This window comes from Triticum urartu, chromosome 7A (assembly GCF_056163025.1).
Source record: "Triticum urartu cultivar PI428250 chromosome 7A, HENAU_Tu73, whole genome shotgun sequence".
Lineage (NCBI taxonomy): Eukaryota > Viridiplantae > Streptophyta > Magnoliopsida > Poales > Poaceae > Triticum > Triticum urartu.
The window spans coordinates 718,361,304-718,388,947 of NC_141879.1; the positions used below are offsets into that span (position 1 = coordinate 718,361,304).

Genomic DNA, 27,644 nt, shown 5'->3' on the forward strand with positions numbered 1-27,644 from the left:
GTCGAGCATGTCGGTTAAATCATCGATAGTGGCTACGACGTGGGTGGTGGGTGGGCGTCGAATTTCTTCGTCGTCTGCATCCCAATCCTGTTGGCCATAATCCAGCCAGGGCTCTCCTGACAAAGAGAGAGACCTTAGTGAATTCAGAATGTCGCCGAAGGGCGAGTGCTGAAAGATATCCGCGGCGGTGAATTCCATGACCGACGCCCAATCAGATTCGATTGGCAGGGGCGCGGATGGTTCGGAGTCAGAAGAAGAGTCTGGCACCTTGGAGTCACGGGCTGCGCAGAGGATTATGCTGGTGTTTGGCTCGATCGCCGTCGAGACTGCAGCCCCTGAGGCGGTGTCTAGCCACCCGTCCTCGATTGGCGCAGTTTGCTCTGAGCTAAGGGTCGGAGCTGATGCGGGCGCGGCCTCTGGGGTACTGTTCGGCGGCAGAGATAGGTCATACCCATCGCGACAGTGCGGCGCGCCCGGTTGTGGCTCGAATCCGTCGAAGATCAAGTCTCCGCGGATGTTGGCCGTGTAGTTCAAACTTTCAAATCTGACCTGATGGCCAGGGGCGTAGCTTTCAATCTGCTCCAGATGGCCAAGCGAATTAGCCCGCAGTGCAAAGCCGCCGAATACGAAGATCTGTCTGGGGAGAAAAGTCTCACCCTGGACCGCATCGCTATCGATGATAGTAGGAGCCATCAAGCCTAACGGCGACGACACAGAGGAACTCTCAATGAAAGTACCAATGTCGGTGTCAAAACCGGCGGATCTCAGATAGGGGGTCCCGAACTGTGCGTGTAGGCCGGATGGTAACAGGAGGCAGGGGACACGATGTTTTACCCAGGTTCGGGCCCTCTTGATGGAGGTAAAACCCTACGTCCTGCTTGATTAATATTGATGATATGAGCAGTACAAGAGTATATCTACCACGAGATCAGAGAGGCTAAACCCTAGAAGCTAGCCTATGGTATGATTGTATGTTGTGATTGTTGTCCTACGGACCTAAAACCCTTCGGTTTATATAGACACCAGAGAGGGTTAGGGTTACACAAGGTCGGTTACAAAGGAGGAGATATCATATCCGTATTGCTTAGCTTGCCTTCCACGTCAAGTAGAGTCCCATCCGAACATGAGACGAAGTCTTCAATCTTGTATCTTCATAGTCTAACAGTCTGGCCAATGAAGATAGTCCGGCTGTTCGGAGACCCCTAATCCAGGACTCCCTCAGTGGCCGTACAATTGTAAGTCTACACTTGGACTTGACCTTCTGTGGTGCTCACAGATTGGCTTATGGTAAAATTGAAATGCAGTTTTCTAGAAAGTTACCAAGCAGCTTTAATTTCATTACCATGAGAACAACACAACATCACGCCACCAGAGTGGTGGCGCTGGGTATGGTTCGTGCATTGTAGCATTGTACCAGGCCAACCCATCCGCCCCCTAGGATGGATCAAGCTCGAAGTCATCTTCGGGGGTAAAGACAATATCGACTCAAATCCGAGGTCGCACCCTTTCAAAGCGGCTACAACACAATCTTTTGCAGACCGGCATATGTAAAATTAAAGGCAGTACCATCATATGCAGTTCTGCAGTTAAAGATGCGAGGCTCAAATGACACCATCACGGCCCGTGGAAGCCCAGAACAAGCATTGGAGGCAGAGGTCCCAAATGCAAAACTCAATAAGGTTGCCATGACCTCCGCGGGAACGAATAAAGCAGAGCGTGGACCTGTCACAACCGGGCAAAGACACGAAAAAGTTCTAGGAACACCAGAAGGATGCCAAAAAGATGATGACAATCGAAGGAGATCTTTCATGCGAGCAGGAGGCGCAGGGCCCCCCGAGTCGTTCCCTTCTCGGGCGGCTCCTCAAATCCTAGCCACTAGGGTCACCACCACCTCCCTACCTCCCCCCCCCCCCCCCCCCCGCCGCCGCCGCCAGAGGACGCCACTGGGCTAAGCCCGGTGGCGAACAACGATGGTGGGGCTACAAAAACTTTGTGTTGCTACCAGTTTGAGTGTGTTGGTCGAATGTTGTAAACCATGGAGTTAATTTCTCAATCGAGACTAGTTGTAAACTTTGGTTTGTTACCAACAAATTGGCTTGTTGAATCCTTGCTTCCCCATGACTGAATTAATGAATGAGTCTCTGCTTCTTTGGTTATTCTTATATATCTATACAAGACAAACTAACAGGTAGTATTAGCTGGTTGTATGTTGTGCCTCAAAACCAACCTGGATTCTCTCTTGCATATATCTAACAAAATCCTTTTGTCCCTTGCAAAGCAAAGCTCTATTGCAATCCTCAGGCCACAGGGGTTTCTAAATTCTAATAATCTATCAAAAGTTGAACAAAACAAGAAACTTGCAGCCCTCAACTTCATTTGTATGCATCTTTTTTCAGGATTTTTGTGAAGAATAACCTGTTATCAAACTCGACAATAGAAACTGGACCTAGTGTTTACTCGACAATAGAAACTGAACCTGGAGTAGATGTTACGAAAAGCACATTCTAGGTACAAGTGCTATGGTACGAGCCTTACACGAGGCAACGTGGAAGAAAAAACCGACCACAACAAACTATATATGCGGAGAAATCAACAAACCGAAACGACTTCCTCCAAAAAAAAACTATTCTAATGTTGTACGGGCTTTACAAGCTGCTATATTCTGGCGTTATTTTACTAGTTATTAGGAAACTAAAAAAACTATTCTATGGAGAAATCAACTCCACATATGCCGGCCTACCAGGGTTCAAATCGTGGTGCTCGCACTATTCCTGGATTTATTTCAGGATTTCCGGCGATGCGCTTTCAGTGGGAGGAGACGTTCCCGTCGACGACGAGGCGCCTACGGTGACTTCATAAATCTCAAGATGATATGCCGGCTCAGTCTCTCGGAGATGCTCATAAAGGTAGGGTGTGCGTGTGTGCATTCATAGCGGTGAGTGTATGCACGTGTATATGAGCGCTTGTGTCTGTACTGATGCTCAAAAAAAAACTCCACATATGCATGTTTATCGGAAGCAACAAAACGCATGCATCAATTGTCAAGGAAGTAGTCCCATGGATACATCGCTTTCTTAGGGCTGAATCGATCTTGTTCCAGATAGTCCCTTTTAATTAGGGTTGGCAATGGGTACCCATTACCCACGTACCCGATGGGTAAAAACCCTATTAGGGTAAGGGTATGGGATAAAAAATTACCTATGAGTATATTAATAGAAAAATATTAAACCCATTGGGTAAAGTGGGTACGGGTATGAGACAGCATAACCCATACCATGTACCCATATACCAACGTAAAATCTGTCAAGTGGACCTTCATTATTCATTAATCTAATCTAACTTGCCCGTAAATCATTTTATGTAGCCCACGAGATACATGACTTGCCCACACACGCATGTAGATAGAATGATTTTCGCTCAAAAGAAACATAGATGGAATGATACAAGGAATCCCATATATCTGTCTTTCACTGCATGATTAACGTGATTAGGCTTAGCCGCTTAGGTAAATAATAATTACATGATCATGTTCCATATTCAGGGAGACGAATATTGATATCCTCCCCATTTCCTCGTCTTCTTATCCCTCAAACATCGCTAGTCGCCGCCGCTACGCAGCCACGCTCCAGCTGCTCACCGCCTCGCCGTTGCCAGCGCTTCCAGCCGCTCGGACGCCGTGGACCTTGGGGATAAGGACCACAGCTTTCGCGTGGACGGTGACGGGGAGGAGATGCAGCGCATGCTCACGCAAACTGAGTCGGACGGCGGCGGCTACCACGGCGCAGCACCGTCGTTCGATGGTGCCATCCGTCTCCATCCGCCAGGAAATGGCCCGGCCAATGTAAGCATCCAAGGCACAGCACTGTCACAACACGTCAAGCTGGCCACCTCGCCCTACCCCGCTTTGTCGATCCTCTTCTACCACCAAGAACAAAAACAAGAGCAAGACTATTTTGGCTTCGTGAGTTTCATTTTTGTGTATGATTTTTTGAATATGAGCATTAAATCTTGTAGTTTTTGTTTTTTGTGTAGATGGTGAGATGCATTCTTAAATGGTACGTAGATGTATAGATTATGTATATATGTGCTGTGATGAATATGATATTTTTGTATATACATGATACGTAGTGATGTTACGATGTACTTCCTCCATTTTTAAATATAGGTCTTTCTAAAGATTTTAACAAAAGACTACATACGGAGCAAAATAAATGAATCTACACTCTAAAATATGTCTATATACATCTGTATGTGGTGGTCCATTTGAAATCTTTAAAAAGACTTACATTTAGAAACGGAGGGAGTATATATGAGCGTCATGATTTCAGTGCTCATCGCCCATACAAGCATTGATTTCTGCCTATACATGATTTATATAGCTGCTGTGATGAGTAATATTTTTTGGTATATAGACAATACATAGAGATGTTATGATGTACGTATATATGAGCATTGTGTGATGTCGTTTATGATTTTTTCTTGCTTAGGTTGGTGTGTGCACACGTGGGTATTTTTACCCGTGGGTACCCATTTACCCTACCGGGTGATGGGTATGGAGGAAAAATATACCCATTGACGGGTATGGGTACGGGTAATGGGTATGCTCAAAGGGGATGGGTAAGGATATGGGGTAACTCCACCCGTACCCAAACCCTACGGGTGCCATCCCTACTTTTAATCCCCTCGCCTCCCTCGTTGAAATCAAGGATTGTGCGGCAAGGGAGTGGTCCCATGGATGCATTGCGTTCCTCCTTTATCGAAATCAGGGATGTGTGCCTGCTATCATCATCACGTCATTAAACGCCTTAGGGATGCCCACCGGTGAGCCAACAAGGGTCTGACTTGCGCCACCTCACTGATCCGCGACATCACGGCTTCCTCCAACATGCCTTCTTCCAAGACCATTTCTCTATATGTACTAGCAATAGTCATGCATCCGCGTGTAGGGTGCGCGTGCGACTTAGGACATCTACGATGGGTTTGGCGAGAGGACGATCTATGGCGCGAGCGTGATGGAGTCTGGCTCGACGGACTTCACCATGACGTCCTACGGCGCGACGGCCTCCATGCATGGTGTGAGGGACTCTCTCTATCAATACGGCGCGAGGCACGATTAATGTTACATCGGGACTTGATGACAGCTAACAAGATACGAAACGATCAGGCTGTAAAACAACTTCATATCTGAAAAGAATCTCACCCTAAAACAACTGTATTTATTAATATGGAGAGTGTGTATTACATAAGAGCCAGGAAGGGGTAATTTACATTATTTTTAGAAGGGTCAAGCTGGTATCATTGCATCATGGCATGTATAGCAATAGCATTTAAAATCACAGTCACAATCGCCCCGCACGTTATGAGAGCTTTCATCATGGCATGTACGATCGCAACCGTCGGTAAGGCCAAAGCATGGTCCTCTATAATTGCCGCTCGGGTGCCGGCATTGACTCGGCTCGTCGCAAACAAACGCCATTGAACATAGTGGACATACTAGCACATGCAAGAACGTGGTTAATTAGCCAAAAGATTAATCAAAACAACATATTAAGTTGCATAGACCAGCCAATTCAATGCCAAAACATTAGTTGTTAGGACAGACTTATATTTACAACACACACACTAGCAAAAGAGCCCGTGGGTTGCAATGGGAGAGAAAATAACACATGCTCTTAACCTAATAATCACAACTCAATACACTAATAGGTGCACATCCTTTATTTTCACATGGCATCACATTTGTGTTGCCAACGCTAGCCTCAGTGCTCACACAAAGAAAACACGTTTGAATGTGGTCAGTCTTAAGGCGTCTCTCTTTCGCTCGTGCACGCACGCTCGCTCAGAATAAAATGAGAAATATGTTGTTTTCCCCGCGAGTTTTCAGAGGTGTGCATGCGTGTTATCGATGTTTTATTTTCTCTCAATCGGGTTTTAATGTGAGTTGCAATTCGGATTGCCGCTGGTATGAAAGAAAAATTGATCGTGCATTATATATTAAGTTTGCACTAAAAATAATATTTTAGGAATATTTAACAGCTAAAAATAACATCATTTAGATTCTACATATTTTTTAATCAAATTTTATATATAACATGTTAGAATCGAAGTTACGGTTTAAAAGATATGTATAATTTTATTGTAGACAAACTGCAGATTGATTAATCAAAAAGTTAGGGAGTTTTCTGTTAAAAAAATGATCCAGCTGACTTAAATACGGACCGCGGGTTGATTAATATAAAAGGCAGGGGATTTTGTGTAAAACCCCCAAAAACGATTCATTCTCACTAAAAGATGGACTATGGGTTAATTAATAGAAAAGGCAGGGGGTTTCTGCAGAAAGATGCGACAGACGACCAGAAGCACTTTGTGCTTTATCACATGCCCAGTGTCTTCCACTGTAGAAGCTTAAACATATGATCCTATCCCCTAGTGTTTTCCAACTGAAGCTGGATGACTAGTGGCAAAGATGGGCCTGCACTAGCCATGGTGTCAGGAGCTAGCTGGCCCATTACCAACGAGCTGGATCGTGAGGATCCCACGCTGCTGGAGACCAACGTTGTGGTGTCGCCTACCGCGAAGCCAAAGGAAAATGTGGTGGAGGGGCCGAATCCTTGCATTCTTTTGTAGAAGGAAAACGGGTGCATGTAGTGAAGGCATCATACTGTTCATCGACGCATGGGCTGTGTCAAGGCACTAGATATCAGTCCGTGTGTCTCCATCTGACAGTGAAACGTCATTGTGGGCTCTTGGATTTATCCAACAGTAATATGTCGCATCACTGCCAGTAAGGAACTGCCAGGTCATAAGGATCCAAAAATTGTCAAGATGCGAGGCTTAAGGTTGGCCGTAATGGGGAGTATCATTTACTCGTATCATGCATATGATACTACTAGTGTATGATACTACTTTCGTAATGCATAGTATCATAAGTTAGTATTTTAGCTTGCCTTATTAATTTTCATGCATGGCACAAAGTAGTACAACATATAATATGATACAATACTATGAGGCCCCTTTCAGTGCTCCATATTGTATAGGTTGAAGGAAATATGCCCTAGAGGTAATAATAAAGTTATTATTTATTTCCTTGTATCATGATAAATGTTTATTATTCATGCTAGAATTGTATTAACCGGAAACATAATACATGTGTGAATACATAGACAAACAGAGTGTCACTAGTATGCCTCTACTTGACTAGCTCGTTGATCAAAGATGGTTATGTTTCCTAACCATGGACATGTGTTGTCATTTGATTAACGGGATCACATTATTAGGAGAATGATGTGATTGACATGATCCATTCCATTAGCTTAGCACCCGATCGTTTGGTATGTTGCTATTGCTTTCTTCATGACTTATACATGTTCCTATGACTATGAGATTATGCAACTCCGGTTTGCCGGAGGAACACTTTGTGTGCTACCATACGTCACAACGTAACTGGGTGATTATAAAGGTGCTCTACAGGTGTCTCCGAATGTACTTGTTGGGTTGACGTATTTCGAGATTAGGATTTGTCACTCCGATTGTCGGAGAGGTATCTCTGGGCCCTCTCGGTAATGCACATCACTTAAAGTCTTGCAAGCATTGCAGCTAATGAGTTAGTTGCGGGATGATGTATTACAGAACGAGTAAAGAGACTTGCCTATAACGAGATTGAACTAGATATTAAGATACCGACGATCGAATCTCGGGCAAGTAACGTACCGATGACAAAGGGAACAACGTATGTTGTTATGCAGTCTGACCGATAAAGATCTTCGTAGAATATGTGGGAGCCAATATGAGCATCCAGGTTCCGCTATTGGTTATTGACCGGAGACATGTCTCGGTCATGTATACATTGTTCTCGAACCCGTAGGGTCCGCACGCTTAACGTTACGATGACAGTTTCATTATGAGTTTATATGTTTTGATGTACCGAAGGTTGTTTGGAGTCCCGGATGTGATCACAGACATGACGAGGAGTCTCGAAATAGTCGAGACATAAAGATTGATATATTGGAAGCCCATATTTAGACATCAGAAGTGTTCCGGATGAAATTGGCATTTTACCGGAGTACCGGGAGCTTACCGGAACCCCCCGGTAACCTAATGGGCCTTAATGGGCCTAGTGGAGAAAGTAGAGAGGAGGCCAAGAGGCAGCCGCGCGCCCCTCCCCCCCAAGTCCGAATTGGACAAGGAGGGGGGGGGGGGCGGCGCCCTCCCCCTTTTCTTTCCCCTCTTTCTCTCCTTCCCCCCAAGTCCTAGTCCAACATGGAAAGGGGGGGAGTCCTACTCCCGGTGGGAGTAGGACTCCTCCTGGCGTGCCCCTTGCCTGGCCGCACCTCCTCCCCCTTGCTCCTTTATATACGGGGGCAGGGGCACCCCAGAGATACAACAATTGATCATTGATCTCTTAGCCGTGTGCGTTGCCCCCCTCCACCATAATCCTCGATAATATTGTAGCGGTGCTTAGGCGAAGCCCTGCGACGGTAGAACATCAAGATCGTCACCACGTCGTCGTGCTGACGGAACTCTTCCCCGACATTCTGCTGGATCGGAGTCCGGGGATCATCATCGAGCTGAACGTGTGCTAGAACTCGGAGGTGTCGTAGTTTCGGTGCTTGATCGGTCGGGCCGTGAAGACGTACGACTACATCAACCGTGTTGTGCTAACGCTTCCGCTTTCGGTCTACGAGGGTACGTAGACTACACTCTCCTCTCTCGTTGCTATGCATCACCATGATCTTGCGTGTGCGTAGGAATTTTTTTGAAATTACTACGTTCCCCAACATGTTAAGCCTGCCATGAAGGGGAAAAGTCTGATGTGGCAAGTTAATTAAGAGAAGAGAGATGAGTATGGTGACCCAAGAAAGAAAAAAATGCTAAGCGCATGAACCTAGGAAAAAAAATTTAATGAAAAAAAAACACCAATGCATGAAGAATTTTAGTTGCTAAATCATTAAAGGAAGGAAACTTAGTTACAAGAAAGTATGCACATATGCATTGAGGAGTATAGTTGCTAAGCTATTTAATGTGCTTAGCACCTCATCTAAGCACCGGTGCAATGGCAGCAGCCTGATATGATACCACATTATCTTTTTCCTCATTTAATTGTGTGTCATATTATCCAAAAAGTCTAGTTGACATCCATATGATACCGATACTTCCATTATGATCAGCCTAAGACCCAACAGTGAATCTTGCTCACTCACGGCTTAGGGACACTTAGGAGTGACTGGCCGGCTAGAAAGATTATCTAGTATTGCCAATTAGCACATGCAGTTAGTACCTGATACAGTGATACTAACACCACTGTACAGTTCTGCTTCTAAAATTTGTATCACATCGATGCCTCATGCCATATAGGATTTGTCCCATCGTTTTATGGTTTGAAGTTACGAATACTATTTACTCTCGCTGGCGGGTTGAGATTTATTTATGGATTCGAACATCATATTTAGATCATTTTTGCTTTCACCGTCAAAAATCCACGTGACATGTTGGTGGGACAAATCGAATAGGTGTATGCATTAGTGTTACTATTCATCATCCAGGGTGCAGAATAAGTTATTCTTCATCCAAGGTAATATTACGACCATTTCATAATTAAATTACATTTGGAATTCAAATAGTTACATTCTTATTGATTTATTACATAAAATTTGGCATAAAAAATAAAAATATAAGTCATAAGACAAGAAAATTTACAATTTATGTGTATTTTACGCTATGTTTTCACGTAACATAAAATATTTTTTACAACGATTATATATTTTCTTATTGTCTCTTTTTACGTCGGAAATAAGACTAAACTTACGGAACGTAAAATTACAATGCATTGATGGTAAAATAGAGGGGGGTGAAGAAATAACTATTCCTCACCCAGGATGACGAATAGCGCGACCCTATATATATATATATATATATATATATATATATATATGTGTGTGTGTGTGTGTGTGTGTGTGTGTGTGTGTGTGTGTGTTGGGGAACGTAGTAATTTCAAAATTTTCCTACGCACACGCAAGATTATGGTGATGCATAGCAACGAGAGAGGAGAGTGTGATCTACGTACCCTTGTAGACCGACAGCGGAAGCGTTAGCACAACGCGGTTGATGTAGTCGTACGTCTTCACGGCTCGACCGATCAAGCACCGAAACTACGACACCTCCGAGTTTTAGCACACGTTCAGCTCGATGACGATCCCCGGACTCCGATCCAGAAAAGTGTTGGGGAAGAGTTCCGTCAGCACGACGGCGTGGTGACGATCTTGATGTTCTACCGTCGCAGGGCTTCGCCTAAGCACCGCTACAATATTATCGAGGATTATGGTGGAAGGGGGCACCGCACACGGTTAAGAAAACGATCACGTGGATCAACTTGTGTGTCTAGCGGTGCCCCCTGCCCCCGTATATAAAGGAGCAAGGGGAGGAGGCCGGCCGGCCCTATAGGCGCGCCAAGGAGGAGTCCTCCTCCTAGTAGGAGTAGGACTCTCCTACTAGGAGGGGGAAGGAAGTGGGGAAGGAAAAGGAAAGGGGGGCGCCACCCTCCTCTCCTAGTCCAATTCGGACCAGGGGGGAGGAGGCGCGCGGCCCACCCTGGCTGCCCTTCTCTCTCTCCACTAAGGCCCATATGGCCCATTACTTCTCCCGAGGGGGTTCCGGTAACCCTCCGCTACTCCGGTTTTCTCTGAAATCACCCGGAACACTTCCGGTGTCCGAATATAGCCGTCCAATATATCAATCTTCATGTCTCGACCATTTTGAGACTCCTCGTTATGTCCGTGATCACATCCGGCACTCCGAACTAACTTCAGTACATCAAAACTCATAAACTCATAATATAACTGTCATCGAAACCTTAAGCGTGCGGACCCTACGGGTTCGAGAACAATGTATACATGACCGAGACATGTCTCCGGTCAATAACCAATAGCGGAACCTGGATGCTCATATTGGCTCCCACATATTCTACGAAGATCTTTATCGGTCAGACCGCATAACAACATACGTTGTTCCCTTTGTCATCGGTATGTTACTTGCCCGAGATTCGATCGTCGGTATCTCAATACTTAGTTCAATCTCGTTACCGGCAAGTCTCTTTACTCGTTTCGTAATACATCATCTCGCAACTAACTCATTAGTTGCAATGCTTGCAAGGCTTATGTGATGTGCATTACCGAGAGGGCCCAGAGATACCTCTCCGACAATCGGAGTGACAAATACTAATCTCGAAATACGCCAACCCAACATTTACCTTTGGAGACACCTGTAGAGCTCCTTTATAATCACCCAATTACGTTGTGACGTTTGGTAGCACACAAAGTGTTCCTCCGGCAAACCGGAGTTGCATAATCTCATAGTCATAGGAACATGTATAAGTCATGAAGAAAGCAATAGCAACATACTAAACGATCGGGTGCTAAGCTAATGGAATGGGTCATGTCAATCACATCATTCTCCTAATAATGTGATCCCGTTAATCAAATGATAACACATGTCTATGGTTAGGAAACATAACCATCTTTGATTAACGAGCTAGTCAAGTAGAGGCATACTACTGACGTTTAGTTTGTCTATGTATTCACACAAGTATTATGTTTTCGGATAATACAATTCTAGCATGAATAATAAACATTTATCATGATATAAGGAAATAAAATAATAACATTATTATTGCCTCTAGGGCATATTTCCTTCAATATATATATATATGTGTGTGTGTGTGTGTGTGTGCTGGAGAAGTCAAATTTATTTTGATCCACAAGTCCAACAATTTCATTTGTAACAACACAAGTAATGGATGGATTTTAAGCTAACTTGGCACGCCTGTCGAGTAGTTTTCAAGAACAAAAATCCCTTGGTTGTCCATAGATAAAGAAAAGAAAGGTTACTTTCCCCCTAATTGAGCAATGGCTAGCTGCCCTTTTGTAATCGGTCCTTATGATCCTCTTTCTTCCTCTCTTCTCCCTTAATTATTCAATATATATATTTAACTAGCAGGGGCGGTAATTAACCCCTCCTATTTATTAAAAAATGTTAGAGCAACTCTAGGAGACCATATACTGATCCGGCCCGCAAATGTTTTTGCCGCAGCCCGCAAACGTTACCCCCGAAGCAGTATATTTACGGGTTTGCGGGGCAGATGCGGGTCGAAACCCTACCCCCTCCCCCCCAGTCGTGTTTCCCCCCATTCCACACCATGCCGCTCGATTTCTCGCCATTGGCCACCACGCGCAAGCTTGCGAAAAGCCATGGATGGCTCTGGGGATGAGGCGGAGCGCCGCCGACGCGCCAGATCTGACGCTGTGCACAAGCGGGGGGCACGTCGATGGCTCAACCGCGGTACCCGGCCGCCACCGGCGTTCGACCGCCGCGAGCTTGAGGACTTCGATCGCGAGCTCGCCCGCCGCCGCCACGCCTCCTCCGGCAACTGGTCCGCGGGGAGCTCATAGGGCGCATCGAGCTCGCGGGTCATTCCGGTGAAGAGCGAGCCGGATGAGGAGATCTCGCCTCGCGCCGTGCCCCATGCGCCACCATGCCGAGGCGTCATCGGGCCGGAGGACTACCTTGCCCCGGGGCAGGAGGAGCTCCTCGAGCGCGTCGTCCTCGAGCGGTCGGCGAGGGACCAGGAGGAGATGGAAGAGCGTGTCCGGCGTGAGCTCGAGTACGAGCGGCTGTTCCTCCAGACTGGCACCGCCGTGTCGCAGGCGCACGGTCCAAGGAAGCTGACCTGCGAGTGATGAAGGCGGAGAAAACGAAGCTCTACATTGACCTCGACTCCTCCTCCTCCGACTGAGTGCCGCTGCTGGGCAGCTACCGCATGAGCTCCAGGGAGCTCAATTTTGTGTAGTGGTACGGTAGCGTAGGCCCGTTCTAACTCCGGCGAACTTATATGTAATATATGCATGCTGTGTACGAACTTATGTGAAGAAGAACTAACTATACAAAGAAGAACTATCAATGCGAGCAAGCTTCGGCGAGCTTTTACTTAAATTTCTCGTCCGAAACAAGTTTTTAAAAATTTTATGGGTTTGGATACAATTTCTGCTCTGTCGCCGTGATTTTGAGCCTGCATAAGGGCCGTCGTGCTAAATGCAAACGCAGTTTACAATTCGATGAAATGCGGGGTCTGCTAGAGATGCTCTTATATATGTATTATTACATAAGAGCCAGGAAAGGATGATCTATCTTCTATCTATCTTCTATTATATAATAGAAAAGGAACAGATGAGATTTAACTAGCAAAGAAGAACGGTTGAGATTTAATGAATCGATCTATATAGATCTGTACGTCAAAGACAAAAAAACAGATAAGATTTAACTAGCCAAAAAAAAACGCTGAAATTTAATGAATCTATATAGATCAGTAAGAGTCCGTGAAGGACTAGATGCACCAAACGCAATACATGTATGTCCCATAAAGCGCATGCATGCAGATTGGAGAAATAGTCCGTGTAGAATACAAATAGGAGCCAACTTATGGGTCTGACTAGCACCCTCAAAGAAGAGTCCGAACAGAGTATTATAAAGAAAAAAAGGTGTCCAGATAGAATACATGTGAACATCCTAAAAGAAAGCAAAGTCTGAGTAGAATACATGCACTGATCGGTTAAAAAAAGAATACATGCATTGACGTAATCTGAGTATGATTTTAGTAGATAAATCAATCTGTACTCTTTTTTGCCTTATTAGAAAAGCAAAAGAAAAACTTTCTCTCCCCAGAATTTAAAATGAGAGCTAGATTGGTACGCACTTAGCAAAGATTGGGCCAAAGATATACAAAATGTTTTTTTATAATGTGTATAATTAAACATACAGTCAATGCTTTAAAACTTCAATCAATAATATATATAAAAGTATATGGACTGGAGATGTAAGAACAACAATGTTGTACTAGCTGCAAAATACTTTTAAGCCATATATCATTTAACTAATCTTTAATGTATTCTAAAAGAAAATCCTAGCTAAAATTATGAACAGAAAACTCCAAATAATATTCACAATTTTTTTGGAACATGTAGAGGACAAGTACGCCATGATGAAAAAGCAGCACAACTCTAGGAGGACCAATGAATATGCCAATCGTCGTCTATACTTGATGAATTTAATTAGATCGATTCAATATTTATTTCTGGGTAGAAATGATGGAGATGAGAGAGTAATGCATCATGTCAAAGTTGCACAACTCCAGAGTACATATGAGTAATGCATTGAAGTATATTCAGTGACTTTGATTTGCAACAGCAATTTTGTTGAAGGAGACCGATGGAGTGACGAGCTAACAAATCGAGTTGGATTTTATTTGCTGGAAGAAATGAGGGAGATGAGAGAACACAACAAAAGATGAAAGAGTAGAAAAGCCAATATAATTATATAAATATGTTAGAATAAGACATATGCGCATATTCGCATGTACATGCTAAAATGCAGAAGCATAATACACACCATATCACCAGATCTAGGGAACTAAGATCGCAATGACATATGTTATTAAGGAGCTAATTGGGCCCATGACCGGGGAGACGAAGAGAACAGCGAAAAGATAAGCCATCACATTCATTGGCTAGAATATGCTCTTTAAATTCTATAATGGGTCCTAATTATAATTACTGAGATTTAGAATGAATTTAAAAGGTATACATGTGTTGTTAGGCAAATCAACTATGGTTGTGATCAATCCGAAGCAATATGCATCAATTTCTCAAGGCCCAAATTCACCTACTAATCAATCGGATGTGTTTTTTTTACGTATTATGAGAATTAATCGTATTTACTTTGTATAGATTTTAATAAGAAAATCCTGTTTCCAACTTCACTATAAATTTGATACGTCAATTTTGCATGCACCACACAACTGCCCTCGACCATATATTGTCCTTCCAACATGAAAATAAGATAATTTGTTGCAGCAAGAAAAAATAAATTCAAAGGTTTTGCTACTCCAAATAGATGATAGTTTTCCTCGAGTAGTAAAGCCATAAAACGTTAATTATATATATGAAGATCATTTTTTTGAGATAAAAAAGTCGGTGACAATATACATATCATTACAAAAACTTTATATGTAAATTCAAAATCTAGCCGCGCAAATGCGAGGGTCACCCAGCTAGTTTATATTTAAGATACGCGCGCCACACTGGGAGGATCATTGCATCACAGGGCCGGCCCTGGGCCATGGCGAGGAGTGTGACGGCCTAGGGCCCAGCCCAAACAGGGGCCCATACCCTGTGCATAGCAGTTTATATATATTACTAAAAAAAATCAAGTACGCAAAGGAAGCAGGCCCAGCCCATGAAGAGAGAGGAAGCAAAGTCACGCACCAACGCAACCCCAAGATCCCTTTTCGTTCGTTCTCTCCCAGAAAACGTCGCCGGCTCGTTCGTCTCCCAGCCGCCATCGTCTTCTTCAGTCTTCATTCTTCAGCAATTGATTGCCCCAAGTTCCTATGAGCCCAAGACCCCAATTCCCCAAGATAATTAATGAATTTTCCAAGGGCCCCGGGATTTCTTCGGCTTCTCGCTTCCTATAAATACGCCCCAGGTTAGCGGAGGCGAGCCGACGACACACCACTCTGGCAGGAACGCAAGAGCAACAGCCAGCAGTTGTGTGCCCCAGATTCGTGGACAACCCAAGCCATTCCCCAGTCATGTAATTTCTAGATCTCGATTCTTTGGCCTTGTCTATTTATTTCTGATATATGATGTTTGACCTACTTGATTCCTCTATTTTTGTAGATGAAATTTCTGTTAGGTAGATTCCGCTGGTCGTAGCATTGCTTGAAAATGACTTTGCAAATAGATTCGTGTCAGCAGATGAGATGTTTAATTTTGTTACAGCTATAGATTGCTACCAAAATGTGTCTAGTGCTTATCGAATTCTCTGATGGATAGTTGTGGTTGGACCGCTAGAGCCTGAGCATAACTTCTGCCAAATTGGATCAAGAATTAAGAATGTCATATATGTTTAGTTTAGAGTTAAGATTTAATTAAGAATGTCATATATATTAAGTTTAGAGTTAAGATTGAATTAAGAATGTGATATATCCATGATATATTAAGACCATATTTGCTAATGAAATTTACACTTGCTTTTATAATGAATTTTCGTGGTAGACATAGGTGTGGAAGTCTTTTTATCTATTATAGTCCACGGGCCCATCATACGGAGTTCGCACAAGTGCCCCTAACATGCCAGGCCGGCCCTGTTGCATCATGACTGGATCGGAGTGCTAGCATGAGCAACAATCTAATAGGAGCAGTAGGAATAGCAGTAGCATTTGAAGTCGTCACAAGCGCCAAAAAAGGTTTTGGGCTTTCAGGTTGGCATACACGATTGCAACCATAGCCACTGGCGCGAAGGCACGGTCTGTGATAATTGCTGCTTAGGTGTGTGTGCAAAGAGTATCCGATGGACGCTAATTGTGTGCAGGCATGGCATTGAACATACTAGCACACGCGATGCAAGAACGTGGTTATAATTAGCCGAAAGATTAATTGAAACAACATATCATTAATATAAGTAGCATGAACCAGCCAATGTAACGCCAAAACGACTTAAGCTGCTAGGAGAGATATATCCAATTCACTTATACTTCAACTCTTCATACATGTGCACATACATACCGGCGGCCACGATGACAATTAGGAGCACGATCACAGAGAGATTCTTTTCTGAAGGCGTCATTGGTTGTTTTTTCTTTTTGGAAAGTTTTCGAAGTTGAAGAAAATAATGAGTGAGCAGTCTGGTGGACGATCGAGTGAGAAGTCCAACAATATATATATATCACATGCCTAGTGTCTTCCACCATAAAATAAAAGCATGAACATAGGATTCTCCGATCCTTCTCCTAGTGTTTTCCAACAGAAGCACAAGAGTCTGTAAATATGTTTGTATTCAGTGTTTTATTTACAACCAAAGTTTTACAGCAACCACATTATATGTTGTCAGCATTCAATGATCAGGTCCTCTTTGGATGTAGACTGAAGGACAAGAGCTAACATAGCTTAGTACGCCCAGGTAAATATGACACCAAGTTGCATTGGTACTAACCTACCTTGCTTGTCCACTAATACACTCATTTCCACCGCATGAATATCAAATCACACTGTGTTAAAAAATATTGATGTATGTGTGTGTTTCAGTTTCATTTTCTAATCCTCCATCAAAGCAAGGCTAATAATATAGCCTACTGTTGATTGTATGGATCTTCGCAACCGAGCTCTCAACCTACACATATACTAGTAGTTAGGTCTTCACTATTAAGACATGACCCGCTTTCTTCTCTCACGGAGTTTCTTATTTCTTGTGCGTAAGGCCCTGTTTGATAAGCTTGGACTAATGATTAGCTGACCAGTGATTAGCTGAGTATTAGGCACTGTCTTACATGCCTCGAGTATTTGGTGAGCACGGCTAGCATGCAGCGTGCGTGATCAGTACCCCCTCCATTTTTTTTACTCCATGAATAAAATTTGGTCAAAGTCACACTACATAAAATTTGACCAAATTTATAACAAAAAATATGAACATCTACAATACTAAAACTATATATTACGAAAATACATTTCATGGCGCATCTGATAATATTAATTTTATATTGTGAATGTTGATATTTTTTTAATATAAAGTTAGTCAAACATTACAAAGTTTGACTTTGACCAAACTTTGTAGAGTTAAAAGCACCTCAGATAGCTCAACTTGCATAGAATGTGATGATTTAGTCGCAAACTTGCAAAAACTGCACTCCACCATACCCCAACTTGCATTGGATGTGACGCTTTGGTCCTGGCCTATCATAGCACGACACCTGGCAGGCATGTGGCTGGACCGGTCGTCGTGGCAGTTTTGTAGATACGCCCTGCCTTTTCATGTTATTGCATGTTGTAGATAGAAAGAATGATTTAGTCCCAAACTTGCAAAACTGCACTCCACCATACCCCAACTTGCACTGGATGCGGCGATTTGGTCCTGGGCCCATCACAATACGACATTTGACAGCCAGGTGGCCAGACCGGTCGTCGTGGCACTATTGCAGAAACCCCCCTGCCTTTTCATTTTATTGCAGGCTGTAGATAGGAAGAACTAGTGAAGATAAAAATGACCAAAAAGGAATGCATTATATCTAATGTGTAAAAATGACTGATCTGTTCAAGCGAACGTAGCATGCAACCGCTGGATCCTATTCAGGTTCAGTTTTAACCGGGTAGGCAGCCTTCTGTTTTAACCGGGTAGGCCGACTGGCCAGCGAAGGGAACGACAGAGATGCTATGTGAGGGTTTATTACTTCTGATGATGAATCCAGTTCAGGTTCAGTTTTACCCGGCTGGGTAACCTTCGGACTCCGTGCCATCATATACGCGATCGATCGTCGACGATATTCTGGATTAATTTGACGATGGCATCCCTGGTTGAGGAGATTTTGCGGGAGATCCTTCTGAAGCTGCCGACGAGGGACCTGATCCGGTCCAGCTGCGTCTGCAGGCTATGGCGCGCCGTCCCCTCTTTCCGCAGGCTCCACGCCAAGGCCACCCACGTTGTCTCCGACTCCGGCGTGGAGACCCTGCTCGTCAGGCAGATCCGTGGGGCGCGCATAAGCCAAGAGATGATGATCCACAACGTCTCGTCAGCGAAGCCCGTGTGCAGCATCACCTATGTCGGCAGTGCGTACAACCCTACCAACGTCTGCAACGGCTTCATCTGCCTTGCCTCCTGCATGCCGAACTGGCCAATCTATGTGTGTAACCCTCTCACCGGCGATAAGCTGACGGTTCCGCCGCTGCCACAGATCGAGGGGGCGGCCTCCCGCAAGTACGCCATAGGGTTTAACGCGTCCACCCACCTGTACAAGCTCTTCCGCCTGTCGACCATGCGGTTCATGGGCGCCCACTACCTGGACGTGTACACCTTAGGTTGCAATGGCGGGTGGCGTCGACACCTGTACATGTTCTGGTATAGCCCGACGCACGGCCTCCAATCGCCACCGCCGGTGTTCCTCGACGGCAAGCTGTACGCGCTGACAGCACGACCACATCCCTTGCATGTGTTCGACACGATACTAGTAATTGACGTGCCGAGCGAGGTACACTGCACGTACACCCTCCCAGAGTCCGGGGGAAGCTATGTGTTGGGATGCATGCCTTCGAGATGCGCGGGAATCTGTGCGTCGCCGTAGATGTCATTTACCCGCGACGGCTCTGCTGGGAATTGCGCTACACCATCTACATGGACGATGATCATAACGGCAGCGACAGGTTGAGGTGTGTCTGGTTTGACGATGGTGACCGGACGCTGTGCTACAGAATGGGGAATTGTCTCTACACGTATGACACCACCAAGGACGAGCAGGAAGTCATAGGTTGTTTCTATAAGTGGGATCATCGGATCCAGCTGCCAGCAGCTCCATGGCCGGAGAACCAACAATGGAATGTTTACGGTGGTTACCGTCCCAGCCTTGTCTCGCCTCTTCTCCTATTTGCACCCACGCCATCCTCGTTAATGCAGCACCAGGATGAACAAGATCGCTTTGCGCAAGCCTTGGTACATGCACTGTGACGGCAAAAATCATCAAAGGAATCGTCTCCAATGAGCCAAGATGATTCACGGTAAAGTAGGGGAATTGTAGAGCTGAGAATCAAATGTCAGTGAAGATGAAATCTTCTAATATTTCCATTATTATTGATCCAGTCATTGTGGACTAATGTTATACCCTTCACTAATAATCGTTGTTTCTTTCCTCCTCTTAGTGTTTCTAGTTAAGATCTAATTTTCTTTTTGCACACACACACACACACACACACACACACACACACACACACACACACACACACACACAATAGGCTTATTGTTTAGTTTTGCTTATACATGATTATAAATGCATATACATTAGTTATAATCGCATATATCTTATATCCGGCCTGTGATCGGGCGTGTTGTAAGCAAATGATACCGTTTTTTCTTTGTTTTACCACGACAGTGATGTAACAATGAAAAAAGGAATATAATTTGTTTTACTTTCTCTATACAGCTTTTTAGATTTTAGCTTTTTTTGCATATGTTCTCACGTGAAAATATATGAATGTGTATTATGAAATGTAATACAATTATGAGATAAATATGAATATGAATATTCAACATTTTGTCCGCCAAGGATTCCACCAATGGTATTGTCGACTACCACCACTCATCATGACGTGTATAGATAAGCCGCAAGAGCTTGATCAATCAGCATCTTGATTGATTTCTGATACAAGCAAACTAACTGAATCAAGAAGTCCTAGCTACGCTGTTATTTCTTTCCTTTGTTAGCTAGCAAGAACCAAGAGGAGCTGGCTAGGCTGTTAGGGTCTATATCCGAATCAAATTGATTTCCGTCTGGTATGATCTGCAAGCTGTTTTTTTATTGTAAAATTCGTGTGCAATACTGCAGCGTCAGTGACTAACCTTTGCAGCCACACGTGTGGGCAAAACTGCAAAATCTGCCCATTTTCAGATATTCATGTGTGAATTTGACTCAGGTCTCCTGAACGAAACCCAAGCTAACCCCTCCTCAGGGCCGCCGTTCGGGAGAGCAAGGAGGAGAAGCAAGACGAGGAGAAGCATCATGGTGTCGAGGAGGAGAAGGATCAGGATTCAGGGGCATGGCATGCCGCTAGTACCCATGGCGGTGCCGTGCTCTTGAACGAATTGTTCGAGGTGCTAGCCGGAGGCCGGATCTGGCTTAGATATGTAGTGCTTGGCTCCATGCTCACACCCACGCATATATAATCTCTAGTGTTGCTAGCCTTCATACCGATGAACTTAGACTGTTTTAGAGCATAATGGCTTGTTCAGAGCAACTCTAGCCGATCCCTAAAAAGCTATAGAGGAGTAAAAAATTCATTTAACTTCTCTAACCGGCACCTAGCCTAAGTAGTAAGCCCAATAGTGGAGTATAATTTTTACTCCACCTCTTAGTGGGCGCCTAAAAATTCTCGCAACTGACAGTGCTTACCCACCATTGCAAGTCATTCCCACGCGTCCCCGCTAGTTTGGCCAAAACTTCGCCGACCGGCCGGTGCACCACCATCGCCTTGCAAGTGTTAAACGGTTTGCCAAGGTGAGTTATTTTGAAAATTAAATTGTTCATTTTGGTTTGTACAATTGAATTGAACCGACCCGTTTGAAATGAAGATGAAGTGGTTTAGAGGGATGATCTTCGAGGACTCATAGTCATCCGAAGAGGAAGAAGACGACAAAGACTTTGAAACTATTCTTTGCATGATTTCCAATGATGACATTCGGCGGCCGATGAGAGGATCGCGGTTTGGACGCATACAACTCAACCATGATAGAGTGGAGGGTCATGTCAAGATCATGAGATTACTTTCATCCAAATCCAACCTATCCGAAGACGTACTTTTACCGGCGCTTTCATATGCACACAAGTCTTTTTCTCAGCATGTTGCTAAAGCCATTGAGAAGTATGATGATTGGTTCACGCTTAGTAGGAATGCATGCGGAGAGATAAGTGCAAGCCCTTTGATACAATGCATTGCGGTTGTTCGAGTTTTGGCATATGTGTGTTCAACCGATGCAATTGACGACTGTCCAAATTGGCCAAGAAAAATCTTCGAGGCCATTCGAAGGTTCACTAAAGCAATGGTTGTTGTTTCCGGACTGGAGTACTTGAGGGCACCAAACGAGGAAGACACCATGTGTTGGCTGGGTGCCATGTATCCATCATACTTTTGGGTCCTTTGGGTCGTTGTCTACTCTCTTTTGGATGTACTTGATGTTGCTTTGGTTGGCTGGTGGTGATGTTCTATGACTCTGCATAGTGGCTTTATTTATAAAGTCGGCCGTATGTCTTTTATCTAAAAAGATGCATGCAGTGGCGACGACAAGCCGCTCACCGATCGCAGGTTCAATGGGACTTATGTGCTCGACCTCCAGATGCTAAACGTGCTATGGCCTATGGGGTGACGTCATGGCGGAAGGCTTCTCCTGGTACTCCAAGGGGACTTACAATAGCAGCTAGACATTGTGCTCCGAGCTCGGAATCTTCTCAATCTAACTGCCAGGGGAGTAGCACGTGTGTGCCTGGTGGCACCGTCCGAGGACGGCGAGTCCGGCGCTGCACCCCATCCTGAATGTTCAGGTTCACGACTTTCTCGTTTAGCCTTTTAGAATACAGAACAGTGTTTTAAATAGCGGACTATGACAAATAGCGACGGCTCTACAAATCGGTTATAGCTTGCACATAACGGCACCTGCTCAAATTAACCGCTATAGCCTGCTATTTAAAACTTTCATACAGAATAATAATCTTGATTTTACTTTCCTGCTCCATCTAGTTGAGAGTTCATGCACCCGTGAAATAAATTTCTATCACAAAATTTACTGCAGAAAAGTACTTGCTGCTCTCTACAAGGAGGAGGAAATAAGATATTCCCATTATCTATTACTCTGAAATTTCCAACGGTTCCCGTATTTATTTATGTCCAGCTCGACATAGGTTTTGCAGAACTCATATCCTGTTAGGGAAATATTTTTGTAGTATTGGTATTCTCGGTGCAGTTCATACCCTGAAAGTAGGGTATCTTTTTATGTTCAAGGTCAAAATATTTTTTTTCCATGTTGTGTTCAATATACTCCCTTCGTCCGGAAATACTTGGTAAAGAAATGGATGTATCTATACATATTTTAGTTCTAGATACATCCACTTTTATCCATTTTATGACAAATAAATCCGGACGGAGGGAGTAGAAGAAAACTGATGCTCATTTGGGCTAGTTTGCATGTCTATATATGCAGAGATACAACTCAACAATTACGTGTGCAAGCTCACATCCATCAATCAAGGTTAGTTTATGATGTTGAATATTTATGCAAAGGCGTAGCACTTTATTAAACACAGGTTCACACTATGAATCCATGGGTGGCAATGCTTTTCAGCCTATTGACACTGGTATATCATATCGTGCATGCAGTTTAAATATATTTTTATCAGTGCACAGGAATTGCTAACGGTAGAACTTTATTCCCCTTCTGATGTATGTCCATGTACTACCTGGTTTGAAGAATCATTCAATTTTGGTTCCTTTTAAGTATCTTTGAAACAATTTTATTTTGGTTTCTTGTTTAGTTTGTAATTTGTATTTTATGTATACCTTCAATTTTAGGAAATTATCATTTACATTGTCTCTTCCACAGGCAGGAAACATAGATACTTATTCTTCCGTCGGAACACACAGAATATTTACTAACCGTACAATGCATTTCATACATTTCTTAGTTATTTTGTAAATATGGTCTTATTCTACCGTTGCAAATATTTCTTAGCTATTTTGTAAACATGGTCGGGCTGAAAGCATACTTCTTCTTCATATTGAGTATAACTGATGTGAGTCATAAATCAAACAGTCACTTGTGTTACAGACTGCTTAGGGTAGCGTGACGGTCTTTTTTTTTCCGTTGCAATGCACCGGCATTTTTGCTAATAATAATAATAATAATAATAATAATAATAATAATAATAATAATAATAATAATAATAATTGCACATATAAATTCATCTGACGTACACACAAGCCAATTATGTACACACATAAAGCTTCCACGCATACATTCCATACAAACAATTACGTACACACAAGCTTCCACACATACATTCCATACACACATAAGTATTCAGTTATATGGCACACAAATAGAGAGAGAGAGAGAGAGAGAGAGAGAGAGAGAGAGAGAGAGAGAGAATCAATCCTGCAAGTGCAACACATGGGTCAGTTTGCCATTGGGCCCCATGCTGTTTGTGATTGAGGTCAAGTCCGCGAAGCAGCCCTTGAGCTCCACCTCTTGCAGCCCCTGAAGGTGGCGGATTCCAGAGAGGGTGCCTTCCTGCTTGAGGGCCATGTTGCGCCAAACAATCTTCTTGAGCCGAGGGCAAGAAATATCTTCTTGAAATTCAACGGTTGTGATGGTGTTGCCCTCGATGATAAGGAGCCTGAGTTCTTGGAATCCATCCTTGCTAAAGGTGAGCTTGTGCTCGTTGTACGAGCTGCGACGGAGCCGAAGGCAGCGCAAGTGATTGAGATTGTTGCCAAGGTCCTGCAGAGAGTATTTAGATAGAAAGGTATCACATAGTGTAATCTCATAGAGTTGTTGCAGCTCCCGGATCCAGCCAGGCAGCCTGGTGTTGAGAAAGCGCACACCCCTGATATTCAAGCTCTTGAGTAAGTTTGGTGCACTTTGCTCTTGTACCATCTCCATATTCACACTGACACTAGGGTCGCCATTATTGATGGGTGGCGGAGTGACAACCCATATTGACAGAGAGCATAAGCACTCTCTCAGCTTGGTGATTGCTTGGAGTAGATTGCTCATGTTGTCTTGAGCTTGGCTTTGGCTGCCAACAAGAACCACACCTAGCTTCCTAAGCTTCAGCAGTCGGCCAACTTCATTGAGTTCTTGATTGCCGTGCTGAACCTGGACCCTGGACAATATCTCCATGTCTTGCATCTTCCCGATCCTACTAGGCATACCCGCCCAGCAGAGTGTCTCCTCCTCCGTTGTCAGCTTCAGGCTGGTGAGTAGGTGCTTTAGCTTTCGGAGGTAAATTTGCTTCATGTCTTGGCCTTGTACCTTAGTTTGCCGGATGTCGAGCGTCTCCAGCAACACGAGATTGTTGATCTGCCAGGGAAGGTGGGAGACGTCCGTGTTCCGGAGGCTGAGGTACTTGAGCGAGATAATCTTGCAGATGCTCTTGAGATGGCTCTTCTCTAGACCCTTGCAACCCCCGAGATCCAGTACATTTAGCCGGTAGGTTTGGTCAAGAGAAATGAGGAAGTTGAGCATGTCAACCATGGGATCGGGATCTGCCACCGTGCTGTCACGCGACGGCATCGTCCCGCGTCCGCAGATGCTCCATGACTGTCGTGGTCGTGGATGATTCTTCAGCAGGTGCTCTTCTTGCCGTTTCACATACTGTCGTATGCGAAGCTGGTAGTCGAGGTGAGTCGGCAAGTTGTCCACAAAGTTCTCAGTTGTGGACATGCGGCGGAGGAACTTCCAGACGATGTTGTCAATTTTGCAGGTCTTGACCTTGCTGGTGACCATGGCTGGGTCGTCGGCAGGAAGAAGAAACCCCCGGAAGAGGAGATCTCTGAAGCAGATCTCCGCTACCTCCTCGAGGGAAGCATCAGCTTGCTTGGATGCATGACCTTGCGTCTCCACACGGCCTTCAGCGAGCCATCGCCGGACCAAGCTTGTCCTGCTGATGGCAGTTTCATCGCGGAAGGCGTAGAGATACTGCAAGCAGCTCTTGTAACTTCTGGACAACTTGCTGTAGCAGAAGATCATCACTTGAGTTGGAAAATCATTGGTGTCCATGCCGGCTTCATCCACTAACTTCTTCAATTCTCCCTTGCTCTTCTCGACCGCCCGGCGGACACGGCTATGATCCTGAAGAGCACGGAGGAGCAGCTCCAAGCACACGGTCGCACGGGCTTGCTGGTGCGAGAAGTGTTTAAGGAGGCAACTCCGTACTTCGGTGGCCATCGATCGAAGATCTTGAGGAACGATGAGACCGATGGCCTCCTCAAAGCTTGGGATTGGTTTCGTGGCAGTCGATTGAAGACCTTGTGTAACGAGACCGGTGGCCTCGTCAAAACAAGAGAGCTCCTGCTTCTGCTGCTGCTTCTCCTTGTCACGTGCTAGCGCACGTACAAATTTTTCTCTGGCCTCATCGATCTCGTCGGGGTTCAGGCTAGCTTGCTCCCCGTCGAGGGCGAGCCACTCCGTGGGCAGCCCTTCCTCTTCCTTGGGCTGGGGGATGCTGACTTGGTAGCGCTCCCGCCTCTCGGCGACGTCCTTGACGCGGGCCTTGAGGTCGCGGATCCTCCTGGCGAGGCGGTCGCGCCCCCGAAGTCTCCCGAGTTGCACCAGGTAGTGGTGGAGGTGGGCCCGGAGGCCGCCGCTGGACGGGGCCATGAAATCGCGCCTGTAGAGCTCGATGCAGTCCTGGGCGATGTAGGATATATCGCGGACCTGCTTCATCCAGGCGCGGAGCTGGTCGTCGTGCATGCCCTCCGTCTTGGTGAGGTGGATGAGGAAGCCGTTCATGCTCTCCATCTCGTCCTTGATGAACTCCATGTCACCCTGCAGGCCGCCCAGCAGCTTCGCCTCCTTCGTCACCGCGGTCTTGAGCACGCCCACTAGCGAGTCCACCGCACCTTGGGTCAGGTCGGCCATCTCTCTCTATCTCTCTCCGGGTGGTGAACTGGTGATGGATATATGGATGGATGCAAATGCAACAAAGCCTACAATATGTAGAAATGGGTCTTGGAGTGGAACAGATGATGTGTCATCGATGCAAATTTATTTGGGCACGTACGGTAGTACAATTACCAATGCTTGGGTTGTGGTGGCGGCGGCTAAGTTGGGGGTGGTACGCTAGCCATTTCGGTTGTGATGAGCAAGATCGATGGCTAGCTGCTCTACTACGGCTATCCATCATCCATGTATATATATGGAAGGAGGAAGAAGAATAAACAAGAACAAGCCAGCCATGGGACAAAGCATCCCAATACGATGAGCAAGGGATGGCGTGACATATAAATGTTGCTAACATATTGAAGCAAGGAACCTCCAGCCACTAAAGAAAGACTTTGAGAGCAAAGAATATAGCATAAAGTACATGCTTCCGGATACAGTAAGCTATAGCACATGTCTGGGGACCCTATGAAAAACGCAGACCCCGCAAGGAAAGGGTTCGATCTAGTACGAAGTCTAAGTAAAGAATATCCCCGTGTATTCTATGTACGCTTGGGCACGCGATTTTTGTATGATGCAATGCAAGAGTGTATATCAATTTATTAATTTTAAACACAGTTCATAAACATGCACGCACATCCTATACTTATTACCACACATGAGAGACTTAGTCAGCGCCGAAAAGCCTGGAATAAATTTAGAAAAATGCGACTATCCATGTCAAATCTGACACTTAAACCTAAGTGGACAGATTTCATCATGAGGAATTTAATCATCTACACTATGCTCGGCTCACTATTTATTGTGAAATTGCATTTCTTTGCTTTCCATTAGGATTAATATTTAAAAAATATCCCGTGCATTTGACGCAAGTTTCGTACTCCGGAGTAATGTTGAGTCGGTCTTGCCATACTTGCGAGGACCATCTGTATTGTCTGTGTGGTTAATACACACAAAATGACTAGATGTGGAAAACAGAGCGAGTGTACATTGAAGTTCGCTAGGAATCAACATGATCCGGAATGATTTTCCAATTTTGCATGAGAATTCACAAAGGAGAGAGAAAGTATGTGGTTTATACAGGCATATCAAGAATATTTTAGCACGTGCAACGCAAGGAAGCAATGGTATTGGTAAGTTAGTTTTTTAGCTAGGTTTCAAACAATAGGACATGACATTAGTAAGGTGTGGCGCAGCTTAATATAAGGGTTGGAACTTAGTAAGAGCCGAAGCGCCCCCCCCCCCCCCCCCCCCTAAAATTATTTATGTAGATAACAGCCTGATGCTTAACAATACTGCTCCCTCTGATCCATATTACTTGTCGCTTAAATATACGTATTTAGCACTGAAATACATCTATTTAAGCAACAAGCAATTGGATCGGAGGGAGTAGATGATTCCCAGTG

At 44.6% G+C, this 27,644-nt stretch overlaps 2 protein-coding genes across 2 annotated transcripts; one reads left to right on the forward strand and one right to left on the reverse strand.

The window, feature by feature from the left end:
* Window positions 1–18,382: 18,382 nt before the first annotated feature.
* On the forward strand, window positions 18,383–19,159 carry LOC147962147 (putative F-box protein At5g52610). Its single transcript, XM_087534066.1, has one exon. The coding sequence runs from the start codon at window positions 18,383–18,385 to the stop codon at window positions 19,157–19,159; it is 777 nt and encodes a 258-aa protein (XP_087390192.1).
* A 4,339-nt stretch (window positions 19,160–23,498) lies between these two features.
* LOC147962148 (disease resistance protein Pik-2-like) lies at window positions 23,499–26,450 on the reverse strand. The gene has a single exon (XM_087535226.1). It carries the CDS (start codon window positions 26,215–26,217, stop codon window positions 23,725–23,727), a length of 2,493 nt encoding a protein of 830 aa, XP_087391352.1. The 5' UTR covers window positions 26,218–26,450; the 3' UTR covers window positions 23,499–23,724.
* Between the last annotated feature and the right edge of the window lie 1,194 nt (window positions 26,451–27,644).

What these genes read in the sequence shown, in the direction of transcription:
- LOC147962147 (XM_087534066.1), top strand. Translation starts at nt 18,383, where the DNA reads ATGGCATCCCTGGTTGAGGAGATTTTGCGGGAGATCCTTCTGAAGCTG.
- LOC147962148 (XM_087535226.1), bottom strand. Translation starts at nt 26,217, where the DNA reads ATGGCCGACCTGACCCAAGGTGCGGTGGACTCGCTAGTGGGCGTGCTC.